This window comes from Crocodylus porosus, unplaced genomic scaffold (assembly GCF_001723895.1).
Source record: "Crocodylus porosus isolate Cpor-Errol unplaced genomic scaffold, CroPor_comp1, whole genome shotgun sequence".
Lineage (NCBI taxonomy): Eukaryota > Metazoa > Chordata > Crocodylia > Crocodylidae > Crocodylus > Crocodylus porosus.
In genome coordinates this window covers 14,179,642-14,196,840 of record NW_017728949.1, presented here as the reverse complement: position 1 = coordinate 14,196,840, position 17,199 = coordinate 14,179,642, and the positions used below count along the sequence as shown (strand labels likewise).

Here is a 17,199-nt window from a genome sequence, read left to right as displayed (position 1 = left end):
AGAGGTATATAGAAAAAACATTTAAAGCTGTGTCTATGTCCAAATCTCTGAATCTTTCCAAATCGATTCAGAAGGCTCCGATTCAATTCGGTGAGATTAAAGGGTCATCTGATTCAATATGGATTCAAAGATTTGGCCACTGAATCGGCCTGACTCTCTGCCAAATTGAATCGGGGACCAAAGCTTCGCACAGCTCTACTGTTTAGTTACAGTAAAGTCCCCACTGATCTCTGGCCTCTCCCCCACTTCCTCTCCTTTTAAGAAAACCACCAAGAAATAAATACATAATTATTCAGTGAAACATATTGATTCTAGACAGTTAAATCTGGATATTATTTTTTTCCTTGTGAAAATGACAGTCTCAGATTTGATGCAAAATAAATTACCTTCCATAGTTTTTAAGGTAGAAAGAGATAGTTAGCTGTATTTATATCTGAAGTCAAACAGAAGGTAGGGCCATGCATTCTTCATTCCTTCTACAAGATGACAGTGCACAAGAAAAAGAAACTACTTGTTTAAAATATTACCTCACTAAGTAACACTAATTTTTGGGTTGAGATTTATTTACTCATTTTGAAAAAGGAACGAGTGTCGCAATGAAGAAAACCACATTTAAGTATGGAAAGTAGAATATTACTGTAGGTTTTACCTGTTTTTCTGAGTGGAAAGTCATCTTTGGAATCATACATCCCCAGTACAGGGTGGTTATAGGTGCCTGATACTCCACTTTGGGGAGGGGAACTCTGGTCAAGAGAACTATGCTGTGTTTTCCTGTATAGGAAGTAGAAAAAAAGTGGAGAAAATTTTATAAAACTGTAAAGAAATTTGGCATAGAATAATTTTCTCACTGTTATATTAAAACAGTCCTCTATTGACTTTCAAACCATGGCAATCCATTTGTAACTCAAAGTTAACCCTGAACAAAGGCACTCTCTCTTTAAAAAAAACCCAAAAAAGCAACCAGACCTTTTGCTCACTTGTTTCCTGTTGTTTTCCTTGTACTAGTTCCCTCTTTACATAAACATCCAAATACAACAACAACAAAAAAGGATTTAAAATCTGAGACCTTGATTTGGCAAGACAATTACACATATGCTTACGTTTAAGCATGGGAGTAGTCCTACAACGTAAGGCTCCAATTCAACTAAGTATGGCAACCATGTATATTTAAGAACTGTGTTAAATTGGGACCTTATTCAATAAGAGGAGTCATACTGCAGAAGTTAAGCATATTTAAATGCTTTCTTGTACTTTTCCTGCTAATGGCCATTGCTAAACTGAAACCCAAAACAATGGCATAAAAAAGTTTATTGTAAACACATTAGCTGTTCATCTGTAAAACCTACAACAGCTGGATATTACTCTGCTGAATCGAGGTGTAGGTACTTTGCACGGTTGGCACTGAAGTACTCAAAACTGTTCAGGATCAACTTTTTAAACATGACAGTTCATAGCTTTGTTTGAAAAGACTGTTGGAAGTAATTTATTGTTTGCTAAAGATATTAAATAATTAATGAATTTTCCAATCTTCCACAACTACGCTGGCTGTATTTTTTCTACTTAGTGACCTTTACCAAGTTTGCCAATTTATTTTCTGGGAAGTGTATGAGCTGTTGCTGAAACCCGACCAGTACAGAATTTTGGAAATCTCTGGACTTTCCACATTAATAAAGTTTGACAACTTAACAAAATGATCCCGTTAATAGCTAGAGATTATAGACACACAGCTATCAAACAATTTTACAGAGAGAATATTACTTAATCACTGTATTCTTTAAAATATTAAATAATTTAATGAGAATAAGCACCTGGCTATAGAAACATTCAGTCCTCCCAGTTATACTCTTTCTTATTCATTAATCAGGCATTCTAGAAGAACTTGATTAAAATATTCTGCAAGTAAAATATCCTTAGGGAAAGATATTTATTGTAGTTCAACTTCAACATTAAATAAACCATCCAATTTCTTTAGCAGAACATCTAGGAAGTTAAAATAGTAAGAAGCATGTTTCACCAAGTTTATAGTAACCAATGTACTAAAATATATAGATTTCAATTGAAATGTGAGGAACTGCTTATCAAAAGCTTTCAAAAAAACAAAATGAACGTCTTTAATTTTTACAAGTTTTTTTTAAAAGTGCATTTATTTACTAAAAAGGCTACGAAATATGCCAGTTAGAATGTTCTACGTGAATATCCTTCCCAATTTAATTTAATATTTATTTTTAGTTCCCGCATTTGTAAATTTTCCATAAAATCTTCAACAGATCTGCAATACTCTCACATTATATTAATACATGCACATTTTCTATTTCTGTAACCACATGCATGCACACACAGTTCACTAGTATACTCAATCTGAATGAAATCAGATTGCAAAATGTCTAAATCCTCCACAATGCAGAATTAGTTTTCTTTCCCCAGTTCCATCCATTTTATTTGAAGTCAACTCCAAAAGATATTTTATAAACAAAGTTCAAATGCCTGAAGCACAGATTACTACCAAGAGGTACTAAAATTGATTTTATTACGACTTAAACTACACCATCATGAAGAGTAGGCACACTTCAACTACAAAGCCTTGTTTGATGCATCTGGTTTTGTTGAATCCTGGATACCCAATACTGCAAACTTTCACCAGTCATAATTGTTTGCAGCACTGGGAATATAACAATAAGGCTATAAGCAGACATCATATTTATCCCAGGATAAACCATTTTATCCTGGGACAAACTGCAAAATTGTTCAGACATTCATGTCTGTTGTCCTGGGATAAATCTTGAAAAGATTAATGGGATAAGAAGTTTATCCTGGGACATTGCAAAGTGCATCTGAATGGTCATCCTGAGATTGCATCAATGAATCCATGGCAGAAAAGCAGCACATTCAGCCACTCAGTACGCCCTGATTAATGGGGCCACTGTATGTACACGTCAATCCTGGACTATTTCTGCTCCAGGACACACACAGCAACTAATGCAATGCTGTTCCTAGCATAACATCTTACACAGGTTTCAACAAACTGCATGGCACTTGTGACTATATGCCAGCATACCCTTCAGAGATTTTCAAGTCTGGTAATTGACTGCACATTGAAATATAAAATTGCACATTCAAAATCAAATATGCAAGTCTCCAAATACATAATAAACCTATTATTTGCAATGTGTGATCCTTCAAACAGGTGTGCATGTAAGGGGATATGCTACTTCAAACACACACCTGTAGTCATTTGATTTGAATAAACATACAACTGCATGCATCTCTGGTGGAGTGTTGCACATGCAGGGAATACAGGTACCTTTGAATTTGATAATCTCACTCAATACAAACACATGAGTATATCAATGTCAAGTTACTAACAAACAAAAATACACAGTCAAGCTTCCTTTTTTCAGTATCAGACACGTAGAATACAACAGCATGATACACACGAGAACCTCCCTGAAAAAGTAATAGTTCTGTAGCAGACCCTGTAATATCCTGTCCATATCACAATTAAACCATCATAATCTAAATTATGATGTGTTCAAGATGATACAACAGACAACAAGATTGTGCATGGCAAATTAGTCTTAAAATGCTGAACAACATTACTGGCAACACATTTTAAAAGTAACTGTACTAAGACAGTCACTGTGTTAATCTGAAATCAAGGAGAAGGGCAGGGTAGATTTGCAGTTTACAGACTACATTAGAGAGATAAATAACATAAGCTTTCATGAGCTACAGCTCACTTCATCAGATGCTGTGAAAAGACATGCACAGAGCAGTGTATATAATGGAGAGAGTTATTTGAACAGAAAAGTTATAAAGGGAAGGGGAAGGGAAAGAGGACAATGCTGAGAGAGGCATACAAGCAAAGAACCCATAGGAACAAAGGGATCAGAAAAACTAATCCAGGTAATGTGATAAATATCCACAGTCCGTTATTTAAACCATATAACACAATCCAGGCTGTGAATGATTTCTTGCTCTGCAAATTTCTGTACAAATCTGTTTCTAAAGGTTTGCTGCCTAAGAACAGAGACCCTGAGGTCAGAGATAGAGGGTCCAGGGAGGTCAAAGTGTTCTGCCACTGGCCTTTGTGTCTTTCTAGAGCTGATGTCAGATGAGTGTTCAATTCTGGTCGCTACCCACACCTCCCAGCTTGAACGCTTTAGACCATTAATAACCTCCAACCCCTCCCAGAAAAAGGCAACCATCTGAAGGTAGTCATGGGAAACCATTCTATCCCAGTTTACAGGCAGCCCCCCAACCTCAAATGGCATCTCTCAAGCAATAAACTACATAATTTCCATCCTCATTGTAGCACCAGAACTTGCAGCAGACCCAGATGCCTGTTGTGCTTGAACAGCAACACAGACATCATCACTGGACCAAATAACATTGCTTATAACATCCAAGGCACTTCAACTCTACCAATGTTATATATACCACCTGCTGCTTAAAGGGCCCCTCTACATGAAAGAATGAATAAATGCCAATCTAACATCAGCTCCAGAAAGTCATGCATGCCCATGGCAGAACACTTTAACCTCCTTGGACATTCCAGGTTTAGTTGCCTGTTGATTATTTTCTATCAGTATTTTGGACCTGGGTACTCTAAAGATTCTAGTCTTTTCTTTATCTGGCCCTTGGTCAGGAGGTTATTATGCTGTATGTGTATTGGACAGGCTCCATGTGGCACACAGGCAGTACTGCAGGCTATATCTTTGACATATCTCTGCCAAATGATATTGCCTCTGCCCCCTAGTGGGAGAAGCTTCCAGCCCACCTAGCCCACACACCTTATTCATTAAGGGGTTGGTAACATATAGCCTGCAGGCTGGATTTGGCTTTCAAACAGGTCCAAGACAGCATAGAAGATAGGCGATACAGAACTGCGCTGTACCAACCACCCCCTCGACAGCACTTCCCTCTACTAAGAAGCCTTCTGCTGCTTTGCATTTGTGCTTCCCTAGCTTAGAGGGGTCAGGAATCTGCAGCAAGAGAGAGTGCCAGCTACTGGCTGCTCTGGGGGAGGATGGAGACTTTCAGCCTGTAGCCACTGTCAGGTCATAAGCTCAGGCAAAAGGCTGCTGACCTCTATTTTAGACAAATCTCATATTACCCTCCATTTCCTTGCCATGATCCCATTATAAAGATATATGTGGCAGCTTGCCTGGCTGCTCCCCTGTGGTTCTACCTTGGGGATGGAGGCATTACCAAGCAGCCCACTGAATGGATTTACTGTGAGCCTAAAACCTGTCATAAATGAGTGCAGGCCACAAAATTAAGGGCACCAAGGTCTAAGAGAAATATGCCAATAGCATAGTTAATTAAAAGATGAAGATTCCCCTTTCAGACCATAACAGTTTACTTTTTTCAACACAGAGAATTCACGTACAATCACAACTAAACATCAGATTTACCTGAGGCCACAGGATCAAAGTGATCAAAGTTCTGGAATTAAAATATTCACTCATTAGCCTTCATTCCACTATTGACTTAATGCTATTTTTGCATAATAAAATCTAGGCGTTTTAACCTAACGGGAAAGTGAGAATGTAGCTGTTCACAGTCACGTGTTCCTAGTGTCATTCCAAAATTTCTTGGTCACTCATGCAACTGAGCAGAATACTGGAAAATCAACTGTCAGAAAAATAATGCCAGCTTCCAGTTTCAAACAGAGTTCACCTCTTTCATATTATCACTAACTGTTGATTTAGCAGTGGATCTTAAATACTGCCACTACATAAATCATCTATGTGTTACTATATGAGCCTGCGTGATGACACTACACAACTATACTATTATAATTAATGCAAAATAGCTTTTGACATCTCAGGTTAGATTAAAACTAAGTTTAAAAGGCACATCAGATTTTTCTCTTACCATCTCAACATATCCTTAGAGATTGGTGTTATGATTTTTGAGTGCTTTCCATATTTCTGTATACATTTCTGTCTTTCCAAACATTGGAAGTTCATTTAAGATTAAGATTTAACTCTGAATTTCCTGAGTTTGGAACTCTTGCTTCTGATATAAATTACTTCAGCGCCATAACTTTTTTCCCTTAAAGTCTTTACACATTTGTAAGGTTAATCCAAATTACATATAGTCTTTATTAAGAAATTTCTATGGGATCACTGAACAAGTCAGCCAAAATGCTACCATGTGATATTTCTAATATTCTGATCATGTTCCATATCAACCTTTAAGACCAACTTAAGGCCATGCTTATCCATGGATTCTAGATGTTCTAGTCCATTTCTAGAGCAAAAATAGCCAGAGCATGTTAGTCAATTTTCTCATTGCTTCTGATCCCTGCATTCTCCTACATGCACATCCCAATTCCCTCCTCTCTTTTACGCATACCCTTCTGCACATGTACACTAATTTCTTCCTTCCATTCTGAATGCACACAAGAGTCTGTTGTGTAACTGTTCAACCACGAGAAAGGGGTAGGAGTAACTTTTTCTTTGGGATCTGAAAGTTTCAGTGTGGATGGAGTTCACTATCACAACCAAACAGCATGGGTAAAAACTACCGTGAGAGGATGGTATCAAATATTTCCCCTCATTCAGATCTCGTTCAGTAGAAATGGTTCAGGTAGCGAAACACGGGAAAGCTAGGTTACGGCCAGGAAGCTGCCTCTAATATTTCTCACTGCGGTGAGTTTCTTATCTTTTTAAGAAAGAACTATGATCCTCATCCACAACAGCCTAATCTACATGGAAGTCTCTCTCTCTGGAGAAACAGAAGGCCAAAGTCCTCAGACATTTAATTAGTTTTACTCACTGAGGCCCAGACAAACCAGGACAGTGACAACTTCTTTTCAAAAACAGGCTAGTAGGCCTCTGCTCAAACCACAAGCATCAGGAGATGGTTTCTTGATCTTGCTTTATTTCCCTTTCAGTTCTATTTGTCATGGTCTTTCTCCCAACAATGACTAATGTTCAAGAGTACAGGTCAATTATTTTCAGCTATATCAGAAGCCTTTGGCTCTGCTGAGTGAAAGATACATTTCTGGTTTGTTTACATATTTATACCCTTCTGTGGACACAAGTAAGCTAGAAAAGGATGGACTGTCCTTTAACCTTTAAGAAAGACCATGCTAAATCACTGCTGGGATCAACCCATTCAGATGTAAATGCAAATCATTAGCAAAAAGGAGATATTATTTAGGAATGTAGCACAGCAGCCTACAGCCAACAAATAAGTGTATTCTATTTTTCTCTTCATAATACTATGCCAATACCACTTTCATATGAAACCAACCACTGAACTTTCTCTGTGAAATACGTGTGAAGAGAGGGGGGGCTGTGGTCCTTATTTGAAAGTAAATATCAAACATAAAGTTAGTCTTGAGTATTAAAATAATTGAGAAACACTGATGTCTGTCTATAACTTGGCTTAAAGAAATCACTTTTCTTTCATGTGACATTGTGCCAATTTTTTTAACGTATGATGATACAATGATCACAAAAGCAAGGAAAACCATATTCACAATTTTACGTCCAAATTTTGCAGCAGCTGATTGCCTCCGGTGTAGTATTGTGCAAATCCAATAGAATTTCATTAAATACACAGAGAGAGTATTCAGAGGTGATCTGGTTCACCAATGCAATTTTCTACCAAAATTGTACATAAATATTCACTTTTAGCTCTGCTTATCCCCTCAATATTGAGTTGGCAGATGCACAGTGAGGTTCCAATGTTAGGTCTGAAAGATCTGTAAAGCTGTGTTGATATTCATTTCTCTTCATGATCATTGGCTGTGATGTCTAAAGGACAGTTTGGTGTCATCAAGCTGTAGACTATTTAGCGTTCTCCGGGGTTCAGCATGAGAACGCCAACTGTGCCAATTAACATCAGCTGATACAATCCTGCTCAAAATGCCTGGTTTGGAATGGGTGGTGGTCAATAGTAAGTGTCTCCAGTAAAGCGTTTTCAGCGCTAAAAATTATTTCTACATCTGGTCTGACACTTTCAAGGCACAGTATTTTCAAGTATGTATATAACTGATGTAGCAAATCCTTAATTTTTTTTTTTTTTTTTATTAACTCTACATGGCCACAGAGATTAATTTGAGGGGTACAATTTGAATATTTAAAAAAAATATAGTATTTTAAATAACCTGAATGCCAATTACGTGAATTGTAAGGGTAGTTTTTCCATTACCCCTGAGAGACAAATTTCTCATACTGAAGACCATGTGATGAGTTAAAAGAATTTCGATGCCTGGTAGAGATTGATCTGTAGGTATGATTACACAGAATAATCAACTTTGAGTAGTCGCAGAAAAAATATCCATCGAAGTGCTCTTAGGACAAACAATGTTGTGGACAGTTACACTAGAGTGGGGTGACAGTCTAGACCCTGGAGGGGCTGGGAATTCAGGGATGGGGTGTACGGTGATAGTGTTAATCCCCAACACAGCAGCTCAGAAAGCCACAGTGGATATAATGCCACCCTCACACACCCTGCCAATTTCTGGGGTACAGAGTCTGACCATTTCAGCCGCAGCACAGCAAGCAATGGCTTTATTAACTCCTGCGGCTCCATGAGCTGACACTTTGGCTCAGGCACTCATGGTAGTTAATGCCAATGCTGCTCATCAGACTGCTAGCGGCAGGTCCAGGTCTGGCCTACAATGAGCTCTACAATCCAGTTCTGGCCCAGAGACCAAATGAGTTAGACGTTCCTGAATTAGAGAAGGCATATGTGTATCATTTAGTGTAACGCAACAGTATTTTAAAAGAATACCTTCCATGAAATGTCAGATAATTCCTTTCACAACCACTACAATTTGCAATGCATATACCTAGAACAAATTAAGCCAAACTAACACCTATTGATAACATGTAGCTCTTTTATTAAAAATGCATCAGCCCCTTTCCCTACCTCTCTAGTAACTGTAAACAAAGATGGCACTGGCTGAATCAAGATGACAAGCCCAGTACCACTTACCCATACCAGAAGCGGGGATCACTGGAAATGCAATGGTTGAGATTCCGGTGTGCCAAAGCCTTCTTTTTATTTAAGACAAACTCTTGTAATTTCATTTTTACTTCTGTGCTTGCCACTGCACCTGAAAAAGCAAAAAATAAACAGAGGATATTTAACTAATGCCATTTCAGTGAAAGCATCAGTGAATTAAAATTTAAATACCTTGTGATGAAAGTTTCAGAAAGATTTAGAGCTAAATCTTTGACTCTCCAGCCAACGGAAAGGCATTTTTCCTAAGAACAAGAACAAAGTGCCTCCAGTAACGAGCTCTTCTCTACTATCTGGATTTGAACATAACTGCAATTTGTTTTAAAATGGAGATTTAATCAGAGATTTATCATTTCCTAAAAAAGCTTTCTAAAGAGGATTTTATACTTGCTTCTAAGTAGACTTACAATATAACACTTGTACTAACATTCTAGCTTTCTTTTAATCAAAGGTGTTTAAAAAGAGGGGTCTTGTGCATACTCAAGATTTTAAATGTCACATCTGCAAGCAAAAGGGGAAATGAAACACGTCTCATATGCAGACTTTGTCTTGAGAAATTCTGCAAATAAGGATCTCTTTGTTCAAAGTATCTATGTATAATAAAAGCTACATAATATTCCAATTCATTTACAAGCCTGCAATCCATTTCTTCCAATAGAAAAAAATCTAGCATTGAAAAAAAAAAAAAAAAAAAAAAAATCAGTAATTTCAAAGCATAGTGTTTAAATGTCAACTATGTAATTTCTAATCATTACTTACTGCACAATAGAGACCGGTCTGTTTCACTATGAAGATGGATTAAAATTAACATTCAGTTGTCAAAAGAGATTCTCAGACAGTATTTCTGATGGAGTAGTGCAAACAAAGTTTGGCAATCAGAGCATGTGGGAAATGATGGCTCATCTATACCACAGTATAAACCAAAAATTCCAAAGGAAAATATCTGGGCTGCAAGAAAAATCAACTGGATAAAAACACACGCTACCATAACAAGGGTAAAAAAACCTCAGCAAACAAAGTATGACAGAACCAGCTTCTGTCTCCAGAGGTATACTCAATATTATGATGCCATCTGACAAGCAGAAAAAAAACCCATTTTTTTTATTTGACCATGAAGAAAAACTTGCAGTTTCTTGCTCAGCACTATTTTAAGATGCAGCACTGCTTGATATTTCAGACAGTCATAAATAGAAATTTGCTGTCTGGAACATTTCTCATTGTTTTTACATAAAGTAGTCCAGGCAGGTACCCCAATAAAGAAGTTAAAGTAGCTGTATTTGAGTTTCTAGAGGCAGACAGTATAATGGAGAGGATAAAAGGGGGTGGGGTGGAGGAAGTAACTGAAAATGCCAAGCACAAGGCATTGTCTGTCTAAATAATATTCTCTTATTTAATCAACTAACATTTTATAAGTAATCAAATGCGGCTGCATTCTGCTTGGTTAAAGATGACATTATGTAGGAGGCACTGAGCCAAGTATTTATGGGTCATGAGATTTACAAAAACCTCTACTAGCAATTTATTCTTTTCCTTTAATTAGAAGCGGTAAGACACTACACAGATATAAGAATATAAAGAAATAAAGGCCTGCTATTCTGTCCAATGCTGGAGACATAGGCAAATAAAAGATCCTGGCATCATTTTAAGATGAGAAGCTCTGCAACCCTTCCGACCCATTTTCCAGCCACCACAACCGACAGAACCAAGAGATTCAAGAGGGTCTGAAATAGACCTCCCATCACCTTCATTTTCTGGTAAAGCATTCAGAATTAGTCCATAAGGCTGAGTGGACATCAGATCTATTCAGATTTCTTTCTTTACACATTAAAAAAGTGTATACACAGAGATATAAAAACTGAGTAGTCCTCTTTCTCTATGCAATTCCATATTAACTATTCACTTCTGAATTACTTTACATGAATTCAAAAATGTTCCATTCTCTACTTATAGTAGATAATATTAAGTCAGAGATAAAGCGCATTTGAAGAAATTTAAATATTTTTTTAATCAGACTAAATCACAATGAATCATGTAATGGCCAGGACAGAATTTAATTAACAACACTTCAAACATTTCATTTGTTTATAGACTTATTTTGTTGGTGCCAACACTGCACTCAGACAGGCTCTTGTGTGCCATCACTGAAGTGAGTGAAACCGGGTAAAGAAGTTTCGATTACAAAAACACTATACTGAATTAGATGCAATGCAATCTAAACTTTTTGGGGCATGGACTATAGCTACATTTGTCTAGAAAAGCGAAACCCTGAGCTTTACTGGGCCCATCTACATGCTCCTCTTTTAAGCAAACTTAGCCTAAAAATTGCCATTTTTAAGGCACATTAAAGGGGGGGTGGCTACACATGTGCCCTTTCATACACCTTAAACATGGCGATTTAAAGCTATATAAGCCTAAATTTGATATATGCATAAAGTAGGTATCAAATTTAGGTATGAATAGCGAAGTCACATTAGCGCATGTGTAGATGCACTAAAGTGCATTAACATGGTATGTGTCAATGAACACAAATGACGTTAATGCACATTAGCACACCTGCATGTGCACTTAATGCGACTTTGTTACACGCTCCTAAATTTAATGCACCTTATGACCAGCTCTTTGTGGGAGACGTATGAGTGCAAGCCCATCACACCCCTTAAGGGCGAAGACCCCAGCAGACTAGTGTCCTGACCCCCAGCATGGAGCTGGGAGGTAAGTGGGGCCTGAGGTGGGTGGGCACTAGCTAGAGGAAGCAGCTGAGAGGAGCCAAGGATGGTCACATCCCCCCTCCCCTGGCTCCTACTTAGCCCAGCTCCCAGGGACCTGTGCAACCAGAGCTGCGCAAACAGGCACACTCAGCCCAGCGTGGGAGTTAGTGTGGGAGTTTGCATGGAAGGGAGTGCAAAAGGGCCATCAGCAGCCACTCTCGCTCCTGAGTTGCCTCCCAGTTGCCCCATGCACAGCACGGCTCACCCTGTGCCCTCTGTACCTCCAGGCAGCCGAAGCCCCCCACGCATCAAGGGGATGAGGGACCAACCCTCTCCACCCTCCCACCACCAGTTAGGGACTCAGGGAAATCCCCCTGGCTGCACAGAAAGTCAGGTAGCTAGGAGATCCCCCTACAGGCAGCTGCTTGAACCTGCTTGCCAAGCTGCAGCAGCAGCAGCAGCAGCTGCTGAGGACCATCTGGAGGCAACAACACCCACCTGGTCTCCCATTTATACAAACACCGGGGGGGGGCGGCACATGACCAGAGCTTGTCCTGCAATATAGTGGGTACACGCTGCACTGCCAGGCTTCCTGATCTGGATGGACTACTCTCCACCCCCCAGTACCTTGGAGGCCTCCACCCAGACAGAACCTATGGTCTCAGCCTCCACGCAGACAGAGCCCTTGACAGCAGACAGCGATGGCTGCCTGGCATGTCTGCTGGATGCTGGGATCAGGGGTATGAGTGCTCCCACTTGTGGGATGCACTCACTGCTGGAGACACTGAAGGGCCAGGTGAAGGGGCTACAGCAGGACATGGACAGGTTACGGACCATCAGGGAACAAAAGGCAGAGACTGATGCCTACTGCGAGGTCCTGCACCTAGAGAAGGAGGCCACAAAGAGGCCACAGAGACCAGGCAGGAGCGCAGGCCTGAACAAGATGCCCCAACCAATAGCAGGTTGACATTGGTGACATCAGGACTGAAGCCATGATGTGTATCAGTTGTCCCACCGATAACTCTACACAACAGCTACGAAGCCCTCACACCATCGGCGGTCGACGCATCCATAAGGGATAAACCAATCCAAGCAAGGAAACAACGTAGGATGATAGTTGTAGGAGACTCCCAGCTGAAAGACACAGAAGGAGTCATTTGTCATCCAGACCCCTTTGCTCAAGAGGTCTGCTGCCTTCTAGGAGCCAGGATCAGAGATGTTATAGCAAGGATCCCTAAACTGGTCTGCCCTACAGACCACTATCCCATGCTACTTGTTCCCGTGGGCACCGATAATATGGCATGAAGTAGCCCTGGGAGGATCGTGAGAGATTAGAAAAGCATGGGAGCGAAGGACCTCAGGAGCAGAGGCAGCCTTCTCCTCAATCCTCCCAGTCAAGGGCCATGGCCATTGGAGGGAAGAGTACACGAAGGAGGTCAACTGAAGGCTTTGGAGATGGTGTCACTGTGTGGGTTTTGGATACCTCAACCTTGACGTGCAGTTTACTACAGTGGTTGACATGCAACGGATAGCATTCATCTCGTAGGCAGAGGGAAGAAACTCTTCACTATGAGAGTCACCAACTTCTTGAGGAAGGCTTTAAACTAGGCACATACATGGGCTGGGGAGAAGGTTCCACTGCTGTGCACAAATCCTCTAGCCACAATTACACACAGGAGGACGTTCAAGCAATAGATGTCCATATAAGTACTAACAGGCGGCATGACAGAAAACCTGAGGCAACCAGCAGGGAACTCAGGTCCCTTTAGGGGAATGCCAGAACTATGGGAAACGAACAGGAGGAACTGGTCTTCCTTCTGGTTGATGAGGAATTTGATCTAATTGGGTTGATGGAGACCTGGTGGGAAGATGCACACTACTGGGCAGCGAACAATGAGGGCTATAGGCTTTACAGGAAGGATCGGGTTGGAAAGAAGGGAAAAGGTGTGCCCCTCTATGTAAAAGAACAGTACTCCTCCATGCAGGTCATGTTTGACAACAGGGAAGGGTCCCTTGAGTCCCTTTGGGTCAGGATACAAGGGGAACCAGGAGAGGGAGACCTGATGGTGGGAGTCTACTACAGGCCTCCCTCCCAAGAGGAGAAGTGTGATCAGGAATTCTCTGGAGAGCTGACTGAGGCAGCTTGCATTAGAGACATGATTGTCATGGGTGACTTCAACCACCCTGACATCTGTTGGGAGGAGCACTCAGCCACCTCCAGCAGGTCAGCCAACTTTCTCTGTTTCAAATGCAGGTTGTGGAAGGGCCTACTAGGGGTAAGGCCACTCTAGATTTGGTGCTGACCAAGGGGAAGAGCATGGGAATTGGTGGTACTCTGGGCAACAGAGATCATGACCTGATAAGGTTCACCATCCACCGTAAGACTGGAAAATCAATCAGCAGAGCAGAAGTCCTATATTTCAGGAGGGCAGATATGGGAGTTCAGGAACCCCGGTGCTTCCGTAAGGAGGCATTTCTCACAGCTCAAAAACAGGCCATCCCCACCCGGACCAAAAACAGGAAAGGAGCCGAAAGACCCACTTGATTCAACAAGGATATTACGGAGCTATTGGAAGAGAACAAAGAAACATATAAGCAATGGAGGAACAGATCAGCTACCAAAGAGGAATACACCCGTATCACCTGGGCCTGCAGATGAGAGACATGGAAAGCTAAGGCAGGCATGGAGATCAAGCTGGCAACCAGCATAAAAGACTACAAAAACTCTTTCGACAGATACATAGGAAACGAGAAAAAAAAAAAGATGAGGATCTACTACAGGACCCCCTACTGAATGCTCAGGGGCAGCCCACAGTCGAAGCCCATGAATGAAAAGGCAGAACTCCTAAATACATACTTCACATGGGTATTTCTGAAACTAAATGGGAGCTGTTTGCCTGACCAGAGGCCCAGGGAATGTGGGGAAGACAATACATGGAATCAGTCCTGAACAGATGAGGGACCTCCTACACCTGGATGCTTTCAAGTCTGCTGGGCCAGATGACCTGCACTCAAGAGTCCTGAAAGAACTGGCTGAGCTTAAAGCAGCATCACTGAGCAAGCTGTTTGAAGAATCACGGAACTCACAAGTGGTCCTGGATGACTGGAAGAAAGCCAATGTGGTGCCCATCTTTCAGAAAGAGAAGAGGGATGACCTGGCAAACTACAGACAGGTCAGCCTGACTTCGGTTCTGGGTAAAATCTTTGAAAAATGCGTTAAGGAGGCCATCAGTCACAAGATGGCAACTGAAGGGGTGTTACAAAGGAACCAGCATGGCTTTGTCGAGGGTAGATCATGCCTGACTAGCCTAGTGTCCTTCTATGACAGGGGTGGGCAAAATGTGGCCCACCAGGCCATTCTATCTGAAAAAAAAAAATCTAGAAAATTATATATCTGCTCCTGGTTGCCTGTCACTCAGCCCTCGATGGCTTGCCGAAACTCAGCGAGCGGCCCCCCCACACAAAATAATTGCCCGTCCCTGTTCTACAACCAGGTAACTAGCCATCTGGATGAGGGACATGAAGTTGACATCATTTACTTCAATTTCAGTGAAGCCTTTGACTCTGTTTTCCACAAGATTCTCTCAATTAAACTGGAGGGTACTGGGCTGGACCTGTCTACAGTGAGGTGGGTGGAAAACAGGCTTAGAGGCCACTCCCAGAGAGTTGTAATAGATGGGATGTTCTCATCCTGGAGGCCCATCTCCAGTGGTGTTCCCCAAGGATCAGTGCTTGGGCCCGTGCTCTTTAATATATTTATGAATGGCTTGGTTGAGGGGATGGAAAAAGCTGAATGATTAAGTTTGCAAATCTCACCTAATCTAACCCCTGCTACTGAAGGAGCCGTGGACGCTGATAACACCCTGGTCTCTCCCCTTTTTCTCCTCTGGTCCACACAGTTTTTGAAGGACTGGAATGTTTTGTGTAAAGTCTTAGGCTTGTTATAGGGAATTTGGGTGTTGCTTTAAATGACCTACTATATACAGCTGGTTAGGCCAAATGACACCAAGATCTCTTAATTTCTGTGAAGTTGCTGAAATTGGACAGTTATATTAATAGGCATATTTCTCTTCTGACATTTGAAGAATGGTATCAAATACAGCAGGTATTGTTAAGGAAAACAACTCCTGTAGATCATTATGCATCAGTTGGAAACCTCACATCATCATCATCCTGGGAAAGCAAACCAGCAAGTAAGGCACTAGAATTGGTTAATGGTGAGAATGTGATATCCAAGGGTGGGGCAGAAGTCAGAACAGATAACTCCCACAAACACAAAGGACAGCAGAGAGCCCAGTGGCATATACTTTAAAGATGGAAAGGAAGGGACAAGATGAAAGTGGTAGGATTAGAATAGAAGGCCACATAGCTGTCCTAGGCCTTGTCTCTAGGGCAGGATGTGAGAGTCGAGGAGAAGTCACTGTGAAAGAGGAATCATTCCAGAGGCAATGTGAGAATGGTAGTGGGAAGAGTGAGATTCAAAGAAACAGAGGAAGGAAACATCACGTCACAAAGGGTTTATCTGTGAAGGATTGGGGAATGAAGATTAGACTAGCTAATAAAGAACTGGTAACAGTGTAACAAAAAGTAAGGCCAGCCATGCTTGTTACATTAAAAAGACCTAAGGTACAGAAAATAGCTCACTCGACTATGCTCAGTACTATCTTTTCCTTTTGTATTGCAATCATGGAAATTATGCTTTGATTCAAATGCATCCTGACAGTACATTTTAATTCACATGAGACATGTTGGTCTCCTGAGATGAAAAGGCATGGGCATGGGATGCCATTATATTACTTGAAATTTGTTTGTTACATCCTTTTAAAAAGAGCTATAAAATGATGAGGGGAATGAGTGCACTTAGTATTTGGTCCCTATTTTCTAGCCTTAAGGCTGCTTGAACTAATGATGTTTAGCAAGATTTTATGAAATGAGAAACATGTTTTAAAGCATTCATCAGAGGTTAGCTACATTAATTATTATACACCATACCACCTTTCAAATCAAAGTATTTTAAAAATAAAGATAAAAATCCTGTTTCCATGGTTACCACAGAACATTCCCAGGTTCTGTTCTTTCCTCCATACCTATTCTACATTTCTTTAAAAAATATGCTTAAGATCATTTGAAATGTTTTATAAATCACTCAGACACTTGTATTAATTTAAGTTATTGTAATGTAAATATAACAATACATATTCGATAGAAAGAGCAGATAAAACAGTCCATACAAAATCATCAATTGATATGAATGAAGTACCCTGAGTACAGAAAGTGCAAGGGAAATAATAATACAAATTTAGCCTCTATTTCCAAAAATAAGGGGTGTGTGGAAAGGAGATATTCTCTCTCCAGAAAAGACCCTATGTGTGGGTCCACATGAGATATCTTATCTAGCCATCACTGGTAAACCCTATGTTAGCACTTCTCACTTTTCCTTCTTTTCACTCCCCTCATGGAAAATTGAAAATGGAGATTTGAATGAAATTTAAAAGGCACAGGGAAGTTT

General features: G+C 40.6%; 1 protein-coding gene across 7 annotated transcripts in view; it reads right to left on the bottom strand.

Annotated features, from left to right (window-relative positions):
* The window catches only part of HDAC4 (histone deacetylase 4), a 407,925-nt gene that overhangs the window by 161,309 nt on the left and 229,417 nt on the right, over positions 1–17,199 (bottom strand). For 5 of the 7 annotated variants that reach the window (XM_019553979.1, XM_019553983.1, XM_019553981.1 and 2 more), the window contains 2 exons: positions 8,956–9,076; positions 650–771 (listed from right to left, as the gene is read on the bottom strand). In XM_019553979.1, coding sequence (XP_019409524.1) covers positions 650–771; positions 8,956–9,076 — 243 coding nt within the window. The remainder of the gene's footprint in view (positions 1–649; positions 772–8,955; positions 9,077–17,199) is intronic. The other 2 variants (XM_019553980.1, XM_019553982.1) reach the window with 1 other exon arrangement.